At 34.3% G+C, this 21019-nt stretch overlaps 1 protein-coding gene across 4 annotated transcripts in view; it reads left to right on the top strand.

The window, feature by feature from the left end:
- Positions 1-6087, top strand: part of FGF12 (fibroblast growth factor 12) — a 561291-nt gene extending 555204 nt beyond the window's left edge. For all 4 annotated transcript variants that reach the window (XM_040481104.1, XM_040481103.1, XM_040481105.1 and 1 more), the window contains one exon: positions 1473-6087. In XM_040481104.1, coding sequence (XP_040337038.1) covers positions 1473-1591 — 119 coding nt within the window. In that variant the 3' untranslated portion in view covers positions 1592-6087. The remainder of the gene's footprint in view (positions 1-1472) is intronic.
- Positions 6088-21019: the final 14932 nt, after the last annotated feature.

The raw sequence follows: 21019 nt of genomic DNA, 5'->3' as shown, positions 1-21019 counted from the left end.
AAATCTGTTATTCAATATTTTCATGAAGAGATCAGCTCCTTCATTCTCTTAAACATCTTTGGACACTTCCTATATTCCCGACATTTAATCCTCATAAAAATTCAGTTTTTCATTGATGAAAATGTGTCCAAGTTAACAGAGCTGGCAAGTGACTGAGTAGGGATATGGACCCAGGTAGTGTGGCTCCCAAATTGGTGCTCTCTTTTTTTTTTTAATTTTATTTAATTTTATTTTTTTAATTTACATCCAAGTTAGTTAGCATATAGTGCAACAATGATTTCAGGGGTAGATTCCTTGATGCCCCTTACCTGTTTAGCCCATCCCCCCTCCCACAACCACTCCAGTAACCCTCTGTTTGTTCTCCATATTTAAGAGTCTCTTATGTTTCGTCCCCCTCCTTGTTTTTATATTATTTTTGCTTCCCTTTCAAATTTGTGCCCTTAATCACTGCATGACATCCAGTCAGTCATAACCATGCTCAGCTCTCCTGCATCATCGCAAAACCCAAGGGAGGAAGCTATTTGATTGGTAATAATATTCAGATTACCAAAGCATTGCAGCAATGGTTTAAAGGATGGAGGGACTTAACTCTTTGTTCCTAAATCAAGGATAAAAATAATTCCCGATATTTGAATGAAATACTTCATGTGCTTGTATATAGTCACATATGTCTATTTCACAACAATATAATGAATGTTTTAATGTATTCCTTATGCTGATAGATCCTGTCTTACAAGAATAAGAACTGAATTCTTATGCATTGAAAAAAAATATTCTTTTTATGCAATAATCTAGCAACAGCCATGATAATTCACAGATGACTAACCTTTGGAGCCAGACAAAACAATAGATGAGAGAGAAACTGTCTTACGTAGATGTGAACTAAAATTTCACAGTTGCATATTCAAACTTGAAGCAATTGGGAAAATGGCGTTGTTGATTTATTTCTCTGCCTTCCCTCCTATTATCACCTCTTATGTAGGGTGCCCTGAAAATTGGTGCAAAATATTTCAATTTGACATAATAATGTCATATTTCTTGTAGTAAGGTAAAGATTAGGAGCATGTATATAAGGATTTTTTTTCCTGTGCAAACTAGATTGCAGACTAAGGACTAAGAAAATATCTATTTCTATCCTTTAAATGTTATGCTCGCAATGTCTCCTCAAACGCTAGATGAAAATCCTGTTATATAGGTTAGCAGACAGGTAAGACTCAAGCCTTATCTGTAAGAGAGCAGAAACCACTCTATGTCCACAGTTCAAGAAGACTTAAAAGGTTATGACCGATAAAACTAGTAGAGGGTCATTTATATCCACTAAATATGTTATCCAGTTAAAACTAGTTTTTACACAGGAGAGAAGAGCTCGTGGTGAGAGTGAAGAATATTGTGAAATTAAATTTGAGATGTTTATGGAATCCAAATTGATGTCTACTATTGTAATAAGTAATTGATGTAATTTTGCTTTTCAGTGTGTATGTACAGAGAGCCATCGCTACATGAAATTGGAGAAAAACAAGGGCGTTCGAGGAAAAGTTCTGGAACACCAACCATGAATGGAGGCAAAGTCGTGAATCAAGATTCAACATAGCTGAGAACTCTTCCCTTTGTCCCTCTCTCATCCCTTCCCTTTATCCCCTCCCCTTTACCCATTTCCTTCCAATAAATCCACCCAAGGAGAGGAAAATAAAATGGCAACCCAGGACCTAGTGACTAAGATTCTGCACTCAAAATCTTCCTTTGTGTAGGACAAAGAAATTGAACCAAAGCTTGCCTGTTGCAGTTTGGTAGAAAATGCACATGCACAAAATATTAGCACACATAAAATCAAGGGAAAAAATAAATCAAGACGCCACAACATTGTGTTGTTATTAATAAAAGGCCAATTATAATGAAGACATAGCTATAATAAATGTGAAATAAAGTTATTATCTTAAAGACAAGGGTTTTGGAGAATTTAACTTAGAAATCAATGTAATACCCTAAATAACTTAAACTTTGGATAATGCTGTGATGTGTGCTGTGTTTTGAATTTTAATTTTCTTTGGGCATCTGGAATTGACACATAATTACATACTGTTTCCAGGATTTTTTTTTTTACCATGATATTGAACATGTACAAATTATAGATTCTTCTAACACCTGTATGGTATAAGCCAGGAATCATTTAAAAGTTTAAAATTTTATTCTTGAAGTTGTTACTTAAGATTGTTTCATGCAAAGGATAGACTTCTGTTGAACTTAATGGTATTAGCTGATATCATTCCTTCATAAAAAAGAATTTCAGATTCACCTAGGAGATTATCATATTTTTATCAAAGGGATTAGTCTAGGATCTCATTTTTTTTTTTTTTTTTTTTTTAGTCATTTAGAAAAATAAAATGTGTTCTAAGGCTGAAATAACTTTTGGGAATTCTGTGTCATTGCCATGCCTGGGCAGTGATGAATAAGTTATATGCTCTTATCATTTGGTCTGATTGTTTACATTGTACACACATTTGAGAGTAGAGGTGCATGTCTAGCTGTATTAGAGAGTTTTGTACCATCTCTTGCAGCAGGAAAGAAAGAAAAGGAGTTTTGCATGAGGAAATAAGTTTTAGGAAATTGGTCAAAGCAAATTGTAGTTGCCTTTGAAACTTACTAGAGTTTTATGTATGTAATATTTTCCAGACTTCACCAAGAAATTGGGAGGCATGGCTGTGAAATTCCTAACCTAATATCTTATGAAGCCAGTGGTTTGCTTGTTGCTGTATATCCTTGTTAATAAGTCTAGTTGACAATAAATCTGTCTCCTAGAACACAGAAAGGAACTTGATACACTGAGTTTTCAAGGGGCATAGAGAAACAATATGGAATTAACAGTTATGGTTCCAGCACACAGGGTTGTGTGAGCTTAAAGCACTCGAAAAGAAAAAAAAAGAACTCAGTGTAAGGACTAGGCAATACTAAAGTATTAGAAAAATATTAGGGAAGAAATGAACATTATATGATCGCCTTGGAAAAAAAATAGATCTACATAGTCCTACAAATCAGGATGGTGTAGAGACATCCAAATTCAAACAAAACAGAATGTTAAAAATGTATGCAGAATTATGGATATTACAAATGAGAAGACGTAGCATGTTACTTCTCCTATAGCTCTACTGTCCAGCATGTATTGTTCCAAATATGATTCCCTAAAATATATACACTTTGCAGAAGCTCTAGGCCTTCACTTAAATGACCTTGCCATTGGTTGCTGTATTCTTTCAAAGTCAATGTAGTTCCCCTCACTCTACACAATCATTATTCTTTAATAGTGGTTTGTGTCCTTCACCAAGTACTTAATTTATGTTATCAGGAGGTTAGCAGCAAATGAAATGGAGGAATTTGCCTTATCGGTTGTAAAGAATAAAAGTTATGCATCTAGGCACCTCGGCAAGGATTTTGAACACACCTTTGCAAAAGATATTTGTTTAACAAAATATTTTGAAAGTAACAAATAAAGACATTTAAATTAAAAAAAAAAAAGAATGTTGCTCTTCTAGGAAAAGAACACACTTGTAAAAAACTTACAAATCTGGTTGTATTTCTCCTTGTCACTCTTGATTCAACTTGCTTTTAAACACACCTGTCACTTCTAGGACCAAACCCCAAGCACAAAGCCTTGTTTTCTTTGAAAAAATTCAAAAAGAGTCTTCTACAAAATGGGTCACAGGCTCATTTAGCATGAAATTACTTGAGCTTTTATGGTGATACACACACACACACACACACCCCACAAACTCATCAGTAACACAATTGGCAGTTTCACAAAGTGTTATAAATTACACTGATGATTTCATTACAATATATTTAGTCTGGTTAAATATTAAGAAAAATATGATGGCAATATGAACTGCAACACAGATCCTCCCTCTATTTTCAATGGCTGCCCATGATTTATCATCTAGATTCATATTTGTCTTCTTCCTCGTAGCAGTTAAGAAGCAGGAGTCCAACCACCTGGTTTCTATATTGTTTTTTTTTTTCATATCATTTAAGCAAATGTTGACCACAGTAACTGTTCAGAAATTAGCTTTGCCTTATTTACAATTAATTTTGAAGAATTAACTGGAAAGCTCACCTTTCTTTTACATATTAACTTGACAAAACCTGTAGTTGAGAGCATAGGGTGAACGTTTGCTTAACTGCTGCTTACGTTTTAGGTACATAAAACCTTTAATAGAAAAAATCAGTATTCACGGTCTTAGTTTTTTTTGAATTACCAAATACAAACATATAATTATCCTATTTATTCCAAAAATATGAGCCAATTTAAATAGTTTGTTTTCCAGGCTTCTTCCAAGTAAAATAATTCTTTGATTTTTATCGTTTCAATTTCTGGGTCTCAATTCATTCATCTCTTAAGTTTCTATAAGTCAAATAAACTCTTTTTTTTCATCCATTGGGATATTCTCAGGAAAAATATAACTTTCAGTAAAGCTTTGTAATTGACTATGTACATATAAGTTAAGATGTGTTTATTCCAAAAGTCTTCATTGTAACATGCTTCAAAATCAATGGGCTTAAGAATGAAAACAATACTTTTGAGAATCTCAAAACAGTTCTTTGGTCAATATACTTTACTTGATTTTTAAGCTAGAAGTTTGAGGTATGGAAACAAAATGGTGCTGACGTTCCATTTGCTAATTCAGAGACTTGTGCTTCAGGAAACTGGAGGACAGCAAGCCATCCTGTACTTGATCACACTAATAGTTTGGGTTTTGAATTTTACATATGAATTTCATAGCACATTTTTAGCCACTGTGGATTGGCACAATAAAGAAACATCAATTTGATGTAAATTGTGATGCTTTATGGGCCTCATTTTAATCCAGGTAGCTTTTTAGAAGGATTCTTCAATTTAAGAAATGACACTGCTGTAGATAGGTATTATATGTATGGATGATTGTCCTGTGGTGCCACTAGCAAGAGATGAGAATATTAAGACAGAAGTAAAGAATGAAGAATGACTTATTACGTATTGGAAATTTGAAGGTCCTAATTTGGGACCACTGATTTCTTGACAAAGAAACATAGCTACATCAACAGTAATTTTTTTAAACATGGACCCAGAAATAGCAAATCTACTATTCTACTTTCATGGCTTAGTGTACAAGGCCTTGCTCTGAGAAGGTTTCCCATGATGTTACTTAATTTTGTCTGCACAAGGTGAAACACACTCAAACATAAAAATCCCCTGCTCATTTTAATATCATAAAAGGCTGAGATTATTTCTCTGTCATAAAATTGTAAATAGCATTTTTTAACTCAGAGTCACATTTAAAACAGTGGATTGTTCTACAAATATATATGTGTATATATACATATGCTTCTGAAATAAGGATATATAGAGTTTTTATTTGACTTGTGTTCTTTAGTCATAGCTAATCAAAAAATAGAGGTTTGAATGAAAAACTTTATATACAAATGTATATTTCTAATGGTAATATAAATTGCCACTTTATAATAAAAAAAGGAACAGATGGAAATAATTATCAAAGCACATGCTCCTTCAGACTTAAGTGATTCTGAATTCTTCTTTGATGTAGAAGTATTTTTTTTTGAAAAGTTATCTTAAAAAGCTATACTTCCTGATCCAGATTCCATGATAAGTCATATCAGATTGAAAAGTTATGTTTGAGGGCAGGAAAAAGATGCTAAATGCAAATCTTTATTTTTCAGGATTTTTCCTTGCAGCCCAAGTTAAAAATTCAATATTTAAAATCTAAATTAAGTGAAAATTATTAATATTCAGAGATGATATATTAAGCTTCAGTAACAGAAGCAAAATGTATTTAACATACAATAGCTTTAAAATAATTTCATAATAAAAATTACATCACTAGATGTTTTATTAGTTGGAAAGAATTAATGTTTCTTTGTCTTTGCTCCAAGCACAACTTAAAGACAGTGGCATTCATTTTACTTAAAGTTGTTTAAAAGTCCAAAATACACTCCTATGAATAGAATTGGTATTAGCTCCATTATAGGATTAAATGTTACAATTTTAAGAAATTATTGACACTGAAATGTTTAATAAACATGTTGTATGAGAAAATTGAACAAATTAATGTTTCATTTTTGCATTAAAGCACAGATTATTCAAATCATTGTTTTTTGAGATCAGATTTGTAAAGTGTTTATATATCACAACCTTCCTGAAGTAAAAAGCAATTAAAATCTTGAGATGCTCATGCATGTAGACAAAATACTTGCACTTTTTTTTAAATATTAAACTTCTTTGGGAAGTCAATGTGTTTATCTTATAATCTGTCACTGAAAAGGTGCTATGCCTTATTTTTAAAAAAACATCAAAATTAGAATCATAATAAATCAGCTTTTTTATTGAACATCATAGCCAAAGCAAAAATTACTTGCTCAATATGAAGTTACTGGTGGTAAACTTAATGTTTTACTTTTTCAGGGTTAAGAACTATAGCACATTCATTTATTCATTGATTCATAATTTACTAGCTAGAGATTTGGTTGAGTTTAGGGATTATAGCCTAAATTTTAGTCTCAAAAAAATCCAAGAAAGGCAGACACATAAATAAATAATGTAAATACCTGAAAGTAAGTGTTACAATAGGTATGTGACTAAACTTTTATATACAACTGATAATGCAACAGTGAGGCCTGCAGGGAAGACAGGGATTGAAAAGAAAAAAGGTATCTACTGAGTAATAAAAGAGAGATGACAAGGGGCCCCTCAAGTAGAGGAAATAATTTGAAGAAAAGTTGTGGAGACATGAAAATCACGACTTATTGGGAAATACAAATGAAACAATGAAGGAGGGTTCAAATGAGGAGGTGGAGGGAAACTGAGTTAATACCAATAAAAATGAAAAGTTATTCAAAGTTTTGTCAAGGCGCTCTTTGGATTTGTTTTAGCCTCCGTATCTGTTAGGATGCTTGTGGTTGCTTGTAACAGAATCCCCAAACCAAAATGGCAATTCTCCAGGTTCACAGCATCACTGCCTGAGGCTAAATTTGTCTGCAGCTTTCAGCTCCGCCCACCTCCACCTGTGATAATGTCCCTCTTCCAGTAAGGTATTCTTTCACAAGTTGCAGATGCCACATATTTATATCAAGTGCTGTCTCTTACAGTCTACCTCCCTCCCCACCAAAAAAACAAAAATATTTTCTAAAATCTCATTGGCCCAAATTGGGTAATGTATCCATACTTGGATGAACCACTGAAGCCAGAAATTTGATATGAATTGACTAGTTTAAGTCAACCTGACCCTTTTCTTGGATGTATCTGTTGGATGTATTTTCCCCAAGAAGATACAGGTCTGCATAGATGAGGGATGAATATTTGAGTGGAATTCAGGGTCCATTTATCAAGAAGAAATGGAAATGAATACGGAGTAGCAAATAACAACAAATTTCCATTACTTGTTAATGACTGTATTTCCTCCCACATCTCATTGGATTTTCTAAAACCTGGTTTAGAAAAATTTTGTAAATATTAGTGGATTAAAGTTACTGCCATAAACCACGGTGTGTGTGTGGGGGGGGAGGAAATAAAGGCATTATAGATTCAATACCCTAAACATGATTAAATGCCCGCTAAGCAAAGGCACCATGAGGGTCACTTAAGAAGATACAAACCACTGTGGTACATTTGACAACAACGTAGTATATATCTGTCAGTGCTTTTAAATGAGCATTACAAAGAGGACTAGAAAATGCATCTTGGCTACTTTAAATCAAAGGTATATATCGTATCTACTTTTTCATAACCATAAAAAAAGAAGAAAAAACCTGTAACGATTAGACCATTACAAAATATCACCCAACAGTTATTTTAAGTCTTCAACTCAGGGCTACTTGGGATTTCAAAGTCATCTGGGATGGACATACATACCATTCTTGAGTCTTTTCTCTAGATTATAGCATATATTTGAACAACGAATGACGATAAATGTATTAATCTCCCAAAGCAGCCTATTATACATGGCAGCAGTACTGGTTTTATAAATTTCTACTTTATATGAAGTAACTTGTTCTTCTGTAGCTCCTACCCATTGTTTCATATTTCACTCCCTAGGACTAGTCAATGTCAATTTAATCCTTCACCTATAGAAAAGTCATACAGATATTTCAAGATCATTGTCATTTCTTTCCCAATCTTCAAGGGTCTCTACTCATGTGAAATATCTTCAGGTATTTTAAATGTTTTATTTGCCATTCTATTTACTTCACTCAGAGCAAATTCTAGTAACTTGGAGTGCATAACTGAACATGATATTCTCGATGTAACTGGTCCAGAGGTGCTCCCTCATTCTCATCATGGTAACAGTATTAAATTAAGATTGCATTCGCTTTAAAAAAATGCTTATTTATTTATTTTGAGAGAGAGAGAGAGAAAGAGGGAAAGCTCAAGTCGGGGAGATGCAGAGAGAAGGAGAGAGAGAATCCCAAGCAAGCTCCACATTGTTAGTACAGAGCTCTATGCAAGGCTCAAACTCACTAACCATGAGATCATGACCTGAGCTGAAATCAAGAGTCAGACAGACCCTTAACCAACTGAGCCACCCATGTGCTCCTCTGCATTAGCTTTTTTAACAATCTCATAAATTTTTTTTAATTCAAGTTTATTTTTATCAGAACACCTAGGCATTTTCATCTCTATGATTCAAATTAAGATGGAAGTTTGCTGATAGACTCATAAAAATAATTCTAATCTGATTAAGTCTTTGAGAAACATAACATACTCAGAATTTTCCAGATGTACGACAAAACTCCCATTCAGTGATTAATCACAAATCATCTACTTTGTGTGATTATCTTGTGTGATCAGATCAATCTGTCTTGGGGAATTAACCACAATGCCCTTCATCTTCTCATCTCACTTAAACTGGGGTGAGGTTTCAGAAATGATCATTCTGCTGGCAGTTCTTTGTCTTAAGGAGTAGGTGCCCTTATAGAAGACACACGGTTTTGCTCCATTTTAAACTTTCTCTCTTCTCTTTAGTCTCCATTAATTTAATTATCAATACCCCCAATAATTACATTAATTAGACTTTAAGAATCGTTACTTAGCTTCTCACTGATTTCATTTTTTTTCATTCTGTAATTTTAAATTTTGGCCTACTTATTTCAATAATAAATTACGCATCTCTTCAAATTTCTATTCAAACTTTTCTTCTCTGAGTCAGCTTGCAACATTCTTGTGCACACTCTCAAAAGCTCTTAAGCTGGTAACAATTCTGAGGCTTTGAGGACCTGAGAATGCCTTTTTGCTTACTTTGGCCTGTGAATGACACCTGGGTGGGTATCAAGTCCTTGAGTTACCTTCTTCTGTAAAATTCTCTTAATGTGTCATTGACCTGTAGGCTTTTTTAGGGACATACTATACTTTAATTGAAATTAATATGCATTCTCTGGAAATGAGCTTTCATAATTATTTCTTAAGAATTTAAAATGTTATTGATATTGTCATGTTATCTTTCTAACTCATTTGACAAGCTTATCTAGAAAATAATATATTATCTAGAAAATAATATTTTAATTTATGTGCTGTGTCTCTTATATATTCATGCATTAGCCCTACCATTCCATTGCAAGCTGTCATCTTCAAAAATATGTTCCTGACCCAGAGAAACACACAGACACATACACAAGGAAAACACTGAAAGAAGAGGTCTTTAATATGCAAACTACATGTCAGCCTATCTACGCTTTGGTTTGTCTTTGTCAACCCCATTTTCATCCTTGGCTTCATTTTTTTTTTTTTATGCATCTATGCATTTTCAGATTGTCATACTACTTGCTTGACTAACTTAGCTCTGAATTAGTTAACATTTTTTTACCCTAATTTTTTGAGTGGTAGTTCTTTTCCTTGACCAGATAACTCTGGAATAATAACACAGATTCTATCGGCTCAGCACATCTGGTTAAATAGGAGAACATCCATTACAATACCCTTATGTAATGGTTTCACCGAGGTATAACCCCACCCACACTATACCAGATAGCCTGTGTTGGCACATCTCAACACACATACAAACTAAGCATGGAATTATGGGCAAGGGAGACATTGACCCACTTGACTAACCCACTCTCCATCTTAAATGCTAGAGTTATTTCTGGCCTGCCTCAAAACAAATGACTATGGTTTGTTGAATATAGCCAACATAATTGCGGACTTTCAGAGGGCTATCCACTTCTCTGACAGAGGATACATAGTTATCTGGAACTTAGTCCTAAAAGCAAAAATTGAAGGGGTTAGCTCTCCCTTCTTACTTCCTCCATCCATTGCCTCTACAACTAGACCCAGGTCTGGTCAAATGTATGTATCTGTCTTCCACGTGAAAGACTCTAATGATTAAATCATCAATCAAAATGATTTAGTTTTCAGGCCTTTTCCATTTATTTAAGGAAACAAAATGATCTGCGCACTTCCTATTATTGGACCTATTCAGTGGTTCTTATCCTGATAGCATATCAGAACTATGTAGGCTCAAGCTGCAAACCTAGAAAGAGGATTAAATTGGTTTAGAATGAAGACAGATGATTCCATTCTGTAGGAGTTGAGAATCACCCTACTAAATAACCTCCTAAAAAAGGCATAACCTGTATTTATTAAGTGCCCATTTAAGACTGGATGAATCTGGATTTCTAGACACCTTGTAAGTTGTAAATATCCATGAGAGTTATGAGCAGAAGACTCCCTTCCTGATAAAGCTTAGATAGTTTGAATAGCAGGTGGTGGTAGATGCCACGCCACTTCCATGTCCCTGCCATTTTCTGGCATCTTGCCTAATCTTCTAGAGAAGGTGTAGTGATATATTCAGAGATTTGAAGTTAGCCTCATAGTAAATTCATCTATATATTTGCAATTGATTCAAGGACAATTTTGTCTGTCTGAGCTCAGAGAGATATTTATCTAAACAGCCGCATCAAATGGGTACTTACATTTCTGCATAAGATATTTGGATCTGGATTATGTCAATAAGCGTGGCTGCTGTCTTGAGATAGTAGCTCCCAAAGTCATCAGGGCATCTATGAATTATCTGGACCTTTACAGAAAACTGGCTTTATTTCTCCTCTCTCCTTTCATGGCTCACAATGCCATTTTGTTTAGGGTGAACATGCTAAGACATGCTTCTCTGTTACTTGGAAAGAAGTTCACTTTCTCCTGACCGTGTAGTTTTAGCTATGATATTTCTCTTAGCATCGTAGTCTGTTTTATTGTCTTGGATTAGACCATCAATTCCTGGGACAGAAATTTTCCACACTTTGACTCAGAGCATACTGTCCTCTGCAAACAAAATTGTCACTCCTAATATTTTCTTTTCTGCCCAGCACTATCCCCTAGAAACCAAATAAAAGGCAACATACGACTCTTCCTCTGTTACATGCACACTGACTAACCCTGTCACAAACAAGAAAAGAGTACTCTGTGTGTGTTCCAGAAGGGTAAGCAATTCAGTGGTATTTTTTTCTGTACTTTACCATTTCAGCCCATCTACTCTGTATTTCTCCAGTCCTGTCCTTATCTTTGCCATCAGAAACACAGCCTGTCAAAGTTCTAAGTCCCCTTTGACTTGCCCTGATGATGAGAAAGGAAGAGTTAGAAATTTACTTCAGGTTGTCTTGAGTTGCAGTGCTTAGAATCTACTAAATACAAAGAGAGTGCAACAAAAGAACACACATGGAAACTAGCTCAGGTTCTCTGTCTCTGTCAGAATGGCAGCCAATTATCAGGAAAAGCCTGGGGAAACTTGGTCCTCTATTTTCCAACAGAAGGAGGCTGGAAATTGGGTCAGACCTACTATATTACTATCGGGCTTGATGCCATTTCTTCCATCTTTGACTCTCTCCTTATATGGCTGTTTTTTGTTTTTTGTTTTCCCAATGGAGCTCCTAGTAACACATTCCCTTGGCAGAGGCTTATGACTCCCATACAGTGAACAGTCCTGACAGGATGCAGCCTCGTTACCCTTATTTTGTCATAATATCATCATCGTATCTCAGCAATACCATAGAGGACTGAAACAGAGTATTTGGTATAGTAGTAGGCGACGATACTTATGACATAAGAAAAACTCTCATCTAAATCTAGTCAGTGTAGGATCTTGAGCAAGTTAATTTCTCTGTAAATCTCATTTTCCTCACTGTGAAATGGGGGTAGCTTGTAAAGTAGGGATTAATTTGATTGTCTAATTTTTCTTATCCACCTTGAAAATCTTTATCTCTTAATAGTTATGTTTTGTCCATTTGCATTTAATGTAATTATTGATATGTTTGGATTTTATTTGCTTTTTTATATTTGCTTTCTGTTTGTTCTTTCTGTTAACCTTCTGTTTTCCATTTCTTTGTTTCTCCTTTCCTGACTTCTTTTGGATTATTTGGTGCTTTCTCTAGGGATTACAATAAGCATGTTTAATTTTTACTATTTATTTAGAATTGATATATTACCACTTTGGATGAAATGTAAAAACCTTACCTCCATATAGGTTCCTTTGGACCCTCCTCTTATATTATGATTATCTACATACCTTGAAATCCCTATCAGACAAACTTAAAGTTTGCGCTTTTAACCTGCACATACTTTAAACAGCTTAAGAACAGAATAATCAATTATATTTACCTCGATGTTTGGCATTTTTTTTTGTTCTTAGTTCCTAATGTTTGCTTTTCATAGTATTTCCTTTCAGTCTAAAAATTTTTCTTCAGTAATTTCTTAGAGCAGGTCTGCTGGCAATGAGTTCCCTTAGTTTTCCTTTATCTTAAAGTGTTTTTATTTCATCTCTATTCCTGAAGCATATGTTCACTGGATAGAGAATTCTGGGTTGAGAGCTCTTTTCTTTCAGCACTTTAAAACCATGGTGCCACTTCTCTCTTGCTTCCATGCTTGTTCTCCTCTTGGTAATGTGTCATTTTTCTCTGGGCACTTTCAGGACTTTTTTCTTTCCCTTTAACTTTTAGCAGTTTGATTTGATATGTCTGGATGTGAATTTGTTTGTGTATATTCTGTTTGGCATTCACTGAGCTTCTGGAATCCATGGTCTAGTTCTTTTGCCAAATTTGGGACACTTTGAGACATTATTGCTTTAAATATTTTTCCTGCACTGCCTTTTTCCTCTTCTTTTGAGATGCCAATCACATGAATGCTAGATTTTTGTTGTTCTTGTTGTTGTTGTTGTCATTTACCCACAGATGTCTAAAGCTCTTTTCATTTTTTCAATTTTTTTCCTCAGTATTGTTCATCTTGAATGGTTTTTATTGATTTATCTTCAAGTTCACTGATTCTTTCCTCTGTCACCTCTATTCTGCTATTGAGTTGGTCAAGGGAGGTTTTTGATTTTAATATTGGTTATTGTGTGTATAGATCTACAATTCATATTTGGTTCTTCTTTATATCTTTATATACTCATTCTATGTTTCCTTTGGTTTTAAGAGTCAGATAATTCTAATATCTTTTTAATTTCACCATTCACGTCTGTTGATTGCATGTTCCCATGAAAGTTGAGAATTTCATGCTAACTCACATGTCAAGTAATTTTTTAATTGTATCTTGGACATTTTGAATATTATATTATAAGGTTGTGAATCTTCTTTAAATCCTTGAACCGTGTTGACATTTTTGTTTTTATAGTCAGTACCTGGTTAGGTTAAGTCTTTAAGTTCCAACTAGCCTCCTGTGTCTGTGGTTCCAATGCCAGTACACTTTTCAAAGCATTCTCATTGCTATTTAGATCTGTCTGGTGTATATGCCACCTAGTGGCCAGATTTAGACATGGGCAGTGGTATATCTAATCAGTTCTCAAAGTCTTTTTATGCTAAATAATATCAACTCCACAAGTGTACAGCTTGGAAAAGAGTCCAAGGTTTACAAACAATTATTTGGGGTTGATCTCCTTAGTTTTTTCCTGTCCATGACCTTCTCATACTTTCTGGTTCCTGGGGGCTCCTCTATTTTATCTTTCAGCTAGAAAACTAGAACTTTAGTTATCCTGCTCTCCAGTGCACTTCTGAAGTGTGCCCACATTATGAGCCAAACAATGGAAGGACAAATAAGACAGAAAGCAATGATGGTTGGCCCCACCTTCTTGGAATTACATCTCAACTGAAGGTAGACGAAGGTTCTTCTGCTCAGAGTTTTGGCTACTGTGGGTTCTTATTGTGCCACAGGATTACTTAGGGGCTAGGCCAAGAAAAAAGGGAGAGAATACAACAGATTTTCACATTGTATCTGAGTAGTACGATTTCCCTTTCTGCAACTTGAACCAGTTTTAAAGGGCTTCTCCCAAGCTCTCTCTGTCTACTACAGTGCAGTGTTGGCTGGGAGATGTTGGGGAAAAAAAATAATAAAGTCATCATCAATTCATCAGTAATTGAATTCCAGACCTCTTCCCCAATTTGCTTACTACTTTACAGAGTCCTCAAATAGCTGCTCTGTGTATTCTGTCTAGATTTTATTCAGTGCAAAACACAGAATGACTGGTACTAACTCCATCTCACCCAGGCTGGACTCCTAATGTTCTTTAAAACTCGAAAAATTTCATGATGTTTATTTATATTTTAATTATCTTATTTAAAAGTCAGTTTACTGAATGTGCCTTCCCCATTCACTCCCCTTAAAGGCCAGGTACCAAGCAAAAATATAAAAACCAGGAAAATGGAAATCATATATTAAATATTCCAATACTCTACCAATCCTGTATGATCTGAAGAAAAGTGAAGTGTCCCATCTAAGCTATCTGCCACCTGAATATTAAATGTGATATTATATTACTTTCAAAGTATGTATTTTGAAATAATATTTTAAATAGTAAGAGATGCAAATAGCTAAAATCAGCTAATTTCTGTTTAGTCTGATTCAGATTTAGAAATTTGAGGTGGGGAATGGCTCTTAATTGGACACTTTTAAAGATTGTTATAGGATCATCCTACAAGCCATAGTTACAGTTTAGTGCTTCAAAAGAAATATAAAAGCCGGCCACCTGTAAAACTGTATAGAGTCATAGAGTCAAACACCTGACCTCTTTTTCCCCAGAAAAATCTGTATCATGGCTTAAGTGGGGCACCAAGGAGCAAGTCTGCAGCAACTGCCATCATGGTGCATTTCTTCTGCAAATCAATTACATTCCATATGCATAATCATGTCAGAGCCTGACTAGGAAAGTGCAAAATCTTTTCACAGAAGACTCAAAAAGATTGGAAAAAAATCACTTCTTTGATACCCACATAATAATTATGAAATATAAAATGCCAGTAGAAACACATATGCACTGTATCATTCTTGACAGGTCGTCGGAATAAAATATTAATGTATTTAAATTAAGGGTCAATTCTCATATTTGGCTCATGTGAGACAGTTTTTTAAAAGTAGCTAAAGGTTTTCAGTAGTCATCTGATTTTTAAGAAAAAATAAAGACAGTATGATTAAATAATATGCTTCTCAGGCAAAATCATGTTAGATTTGCATTTTAGATGTAATTCAATTCTTCAACTTTTTACACTATTTTATTTCTTTGTGCACCAATCTCTTCTATTGGACTTCAGCTAGGTTGACACAAAACAGCATTTAATAAATATTCTTCAAATTGTTTCAAATATGCAAAGAATCAGTCATAAAATTTCAGTAAGAAGTAATGAGTTTTTTATCTGACCATATCAAAGGAAAAAAATTCCCGGCAAGGCATTTTTTTTTTTTTAAAAACAGTCATGAAAAATTTATTTTAAGCAAAACAACCCTTGCCATTTAACTACAGTATGTGGCATTCACTGTACTACTGCTAGTTGTTGTTTTTTTTTTTTTCCTCCTTTATTCAAAGTTGCTTTACTGGTGAAAAAATTTAAGCCAGTATTCTAAGTGGTGTGTGGGAGTTTTCTCTGAGCACATATCTTGTTGCTATATAATGGGATATGTGCATATATTTTAACTCCCACATAATCTTCTGAACTGCTCTGCTAAAGTCTGTACAGCATATAATCTAGTTAGATGGTTTCTTCCTGGGATTCTGGTTGAAATTATCTCAAGGCTGAATGTAACTTTCTATAGGGTTCAGATTCAATAAGAAGAAATTTCCCCCTTTCCATCAGCAAAAATCTTCACTCTTAGATGAATGTTCAGCATTCTATGGTTACCCAGGAAGTAAATTATTTAGAATAGCATCCATCCAATAGATAAATAATGAGAGCCACATACGTAATTTAAATTTTCAAGTAGCTGTATTAAGGTAATAAGAAACAGACAAGATTAATTTTTATAATACAATATATATATAACCCAATATATATAAAATATTACCATCTTCACATATGATCAATATAAGAATTATTAATAAGCTATTTTAAATTGTGTATGATAAGGCTTTGAAATCTATGTCTTAGTGTCTTTTTTACCAATTCCTTTCTGATCCAAATGCCTCTTTTCCCTGAAACAGTCCCTAATCCTCTGAGCAAAGCAAGGATTTTGAATCCATACATCAGATTATTTGTGCCACAACTAAGTTACTTTATTCGTCTCTGTCTTATGTTTTCAGTATCTTTAGATATGTTCTTAACCTCTACTAGATATTTTTCTTAATAACGGTTTGGAAGTATCTTAATTTTTCCCCTTTATTTTGAAAACATGATATATAAATGGCACCCTTTTTTAGAATCTGTAGTTTTGAAGGTTCCTGAGTAAAAAGACAATAGTTTTTCATCCCAGCACCTCGCTATTAACTAATGGTATCTCCCTTGACTCATGAGTCCCTTTACAGTTTCAGTTTAGAAGAAACTTAGTTCCATGAAAACTCACTTCATCTATGCAGAGTAGGAAAATAAAAAAGAACATTACACATATACCCTGTGAAGTGTCCTGAAAATTTTCTTCACTAACTTTGGAAAAAGAAAAAAAAAAGATAGATATTAATACATATCAAGTGCTTAGAATTAGTCTTCAGTCATGAAAATGATTTTCTGGCTCATATCCAAATTTGTTTATTAAAGGGGTTACTCACATGTAATGTGTGTATAATTTAAATACATATCTAAAAAGGATAATTTCAAAACTAAAATAATTTTAGAAGTTAGTTTCTTCTTGTGAATTACATGAATGTTTAGTCACATGGAAGAGCTGTTCGGTTGTTTTTATGAGTAGAGAGAGAATCTCACCCATGTGACAGCTATAGTCTTCATCTTGATATAAAAATATATATATATATATAATGTATTTTTATATATTTGTATGTATTTATATTTATATCTTAGATATTATATATATATCTATATTTATAATATATAATTTATATATATATAATTTATTTTTATATATATATATAAAATTTGACCTAAAACAGAGTTTTGATTTGTGAGTTAAAATCACACGTTAAAAAGTGAAAATCCACACACACACACAAAAAGAAGGAAGCCAAGAAAACAGTCTGGTCCTGTACTTTCAGCAACATTTCAGTAGAATATGGAAATATAATAATAAAAACACCACCACCACCAATAATAGTATCTATCATTTGGATAAAATGATTCAGAAGTGAAGAAAGTATATGGAAATGGTAAAAGTCTATACAAAGCATGACTATGCTGATTTCTCCTTACCTTTTTACGGTCTTTTTCTATCCCGCGTTCTTAGGGGTTTCTTGCTGATATCAGCATTTAGTAAGATAATCCATAAAACTGCCAGTGGGACTTGCTTTGTTCCCAGGCAACAGAGGCTTATTTTAAATATGGTTTTTCAGAAGCCATGATTCATCACGTCTGTCTAAGCCTGTAGTGACATTTCACAGTGGAGATCTTGAGAGAACTGAATCTTTCAGGTGCCCTAACCAATTCAATTGAGCTGGTAGTAACTAAACAGCTACATTGTACTTTCATATTCACTCACTAATTGGTAAGTGTGAGCCAGGCCCTCTGCGCAGAACAGAGATACAGAGATACATCCCTCATAGGCCTCACTGTCATGGATTTTCCAGCATTCCATGGTGGCAACTATACAAAAAATTATTTTCACACGTGATAGAGTGTATGTAAGATGATATAAAAAGATATAGATTATATATTAGAAATGGAGGTGATAATTCAGTGGAGGAACCCTGCATTCCAGGCAGAAGTAGTCTGAGCCAAAGATACAAAGTTACAAAAATGCAATATATATTCAAGGTAGATGGGCCTCTTGGTTACAAGGCCCTTTATTTCCATTGTCCCAAAACTGTTCTATTTCATGAAATTTTCTTTTTGACCACCATAGGACCTATGAAAAAGGCACTGATTTTTAAGATTTTTCATAAAGTTAAATGCTTGGTCTCAGACTAAGATTAAGTGAGAGGAGAGGTTTTACCACGTACTGGAGCATGCAGTCACAACTTTTTGGCTTTGTGTGCTTACCAACTCATCTATGTAGTAGCCAGAGGCTGTTTACATATTTTCATTTCGTGATATGGCAATGTGTATTTATCTTCTTATTCATACATTTTGCAAGATACCTCAATTTCAAATTCATTTTGACAAAGTGTGATACTCTTCCAGCATTTTATAAATGATAAACAGCAAGGTGGAAAGGAGATTGGATTCATCATGTAAAGGTTAAATAATTCTGATTTTGAGCAATGAATATCGATTGCTCTTTTTAGATGTGTTTGAAGAATTCTTGTCATTGAGGAAAACATTTATCAAGATTATCATTCTTCAAGATTACTTATATCTTGAAATCCATTCAAGTGCAAAGAAAAGGGTGAAGAAGCTATGGGAAACAGATGACTATTTTGCATATTAAGTTGTTTTGAAATGTACTGTTCTTGCCACAGGAATAATGGCTATCTTTAAGAAATACTACAATGAGGTATTTTTGCAAAATTGTATCATAGCTTTGGGTTAGCTTGCAATGTGCAGAAAAAGGAGTGTTGAGAAGGCAAAAACATCCTTCAAAAACAAAACAAAATAGGAAAAAAAAAACCCTCTAAATCCTAAGTAGTTTATTTGAATGAAATATTTTTGTTGCTATTAAATTTACATCTAATTTGCTCTGCTCTGTTCAGGGTAAATTCTGTTATAAAAAGAACAATAGTATATCAAAAGTAATATATTAATATATTTTATTGTTTTCTAAACCTGACTTTTCATCAATAATTTGAGCAATTTTAGGGAAATTAATATTTTTTAAATTTGTCTCCTCATTTAAAAAATGAAAGAATTAAACTAGATGACTTCTCTGGGGTGCCTGTGTGACCCATTCAGTTAAGTGTCTGACTCTTGATTTTGTGTCAGGTCATGGTCCCAGGGTCGTGGAATCAAGACCCATGAGGGGATCCTTGCTTAGTGTGGAAACTGCTTAAAATTCTCTCTTTCCCTCTCCCTCTGCCCTTCACCTGAATATTCTCTCTCTCTAAAATAATAAAAAAAAAATCTTTAAACTAGATGACTATTGAAACTTTATATAAAATGGTTACAATAGAGATGAATTCAATATTTAGAAGACTGGTTTGTAATGTCTAGATAGATATAGGCAAATAAATTTAGACAGATGAAAAGTGGATAATTACACATGAAAAACTATGTTTATACATATATTATGCATATGAAAAGTAATAGATGACAAAATGGATATACATGTTAGGGAAAATAAGGGTACTTGAATGGTCAAAAAAAGAAAAAAAAAAGACCAAGTCATAGTGGAAATGGCAGGGATGGAATGTCACAGAAAATGACCATATAGGATAAAGATGGAAGGTTTGTTGACACTGGTAATATAACTTACACCCTTTCTACATAAAAGAAACTAGAGATGTTTCTAAATCACGTTTCTATGATTATTGCTGTTGCTAGTGGTATTGTTGTATTATTAATATTGTTATATTTAGCATTTATTTTTTTTATTTATATATGAAATTTATTCTCAAATTGGTTTCCATACAACACCCAGTGCTCATCCCAAAAGGTGCCCTCCTCAATACCCATCACCCACCCTCTCCTCCCTCCCACCCCCCATCAACCCTCAGTTTGCTCTCAGTTCTCAACAGTCTCTTATGCTTTGGCTCTCTCCCACTCTAACCTCTTTTTTTTTTTTTTTCCTTCCCCTCCCCCATGGGTTCCTGTTAAGTTTCTCAGGATCCACATAAGAGTGAAACCATATGGTATCTGTCTTTCTCTGTATGGCTTATTTCACTTAGCATCACACTCTCCAGTTCCATCCACGTTGCTACAAAAGGCCATATTTCATTTTTTCTCATTGCCACGTAGTATTCCATTGTGTATATAAACCACAATTTCTTTATCCATTCATCAGTTGATGGAAATTTAGGCTCTTTCCATAATTTGGCTATTGTTGAGAGTACTGCTATGAACATTGGGGTACAAGTGCCCCTATGCATCAGTACTCCTGTGTCCCTTGGATAAATTCCTAGCAGTGCTATTGCTGGGTCATAGGGTAGGTCTATTTTTAATTTTCTGAGGAACCTCCACACTGCTTTCCAGAGCGGCTGCACCAATTTGCATTCCCACCAACAGTGCAAGAGGGTTCCCGTTTCTCCACATCCTCTCCAGCATCTAGAGTCTCCTGATTTGTTCATTTTGGCCACTCTGACTGGCGTGAGGTGATACCTGAGTGTGGTTTTGATTTGTATTTCCCTGATAAGGAGCGACGCTGAACATCTTTTCATGTGCCTGTTGGCTATCCGGATGTCTTCTTTAGAGAAGTGTCTCTTCATGATTTCTGCCCATTTCTTCACTGGGTTATTTGCTTTTCGGGTGTGGAGTTTGGTGAGCTCTTTATAGATTTTGGATACTAGCCCTTTGTCCGATATGTCATTTGCAAAGATCTTTTCCCATTCCGTTGGTTGCCTTTTAGTTTTGTTGGTTGTTTCCTTTGCTGTGCAGAAGCTTTTTATCTTCATAAGGTCCCAGTCATTCACTTTTGCTTTTAATTCCCTTGCCTTTGGGGATGTGTCGAGTAAGAGATTGCTACGGCTGAGGCCAGAGAGGTCTTTTCCTGCTTTCTCCTCTAAGGTTTTGATGGTTTCCTGTCTCACATTCAGGTCCT

This window comes from Herpailurus yagouaroundi, unplaced genomic scaffold (genome assembly GCF_014898765.1).
Source record: "Herpailurus yagouaroundi ecotype Mexico unplaced genomic scaffold, PumYag 159, whole genome shotgun sequence".
Classification (NCBI taxonomy): Eukaryota; Metazoa; Chordata; class Mammalia; order Carnivora; family Felidae; genus Herpailurus; species Herpailurus yagouaroundi.
Note: the sequence above shows the minus strand (reverse complement) of the source record. Positions and strands in the feature narration are given on the sequence as shown.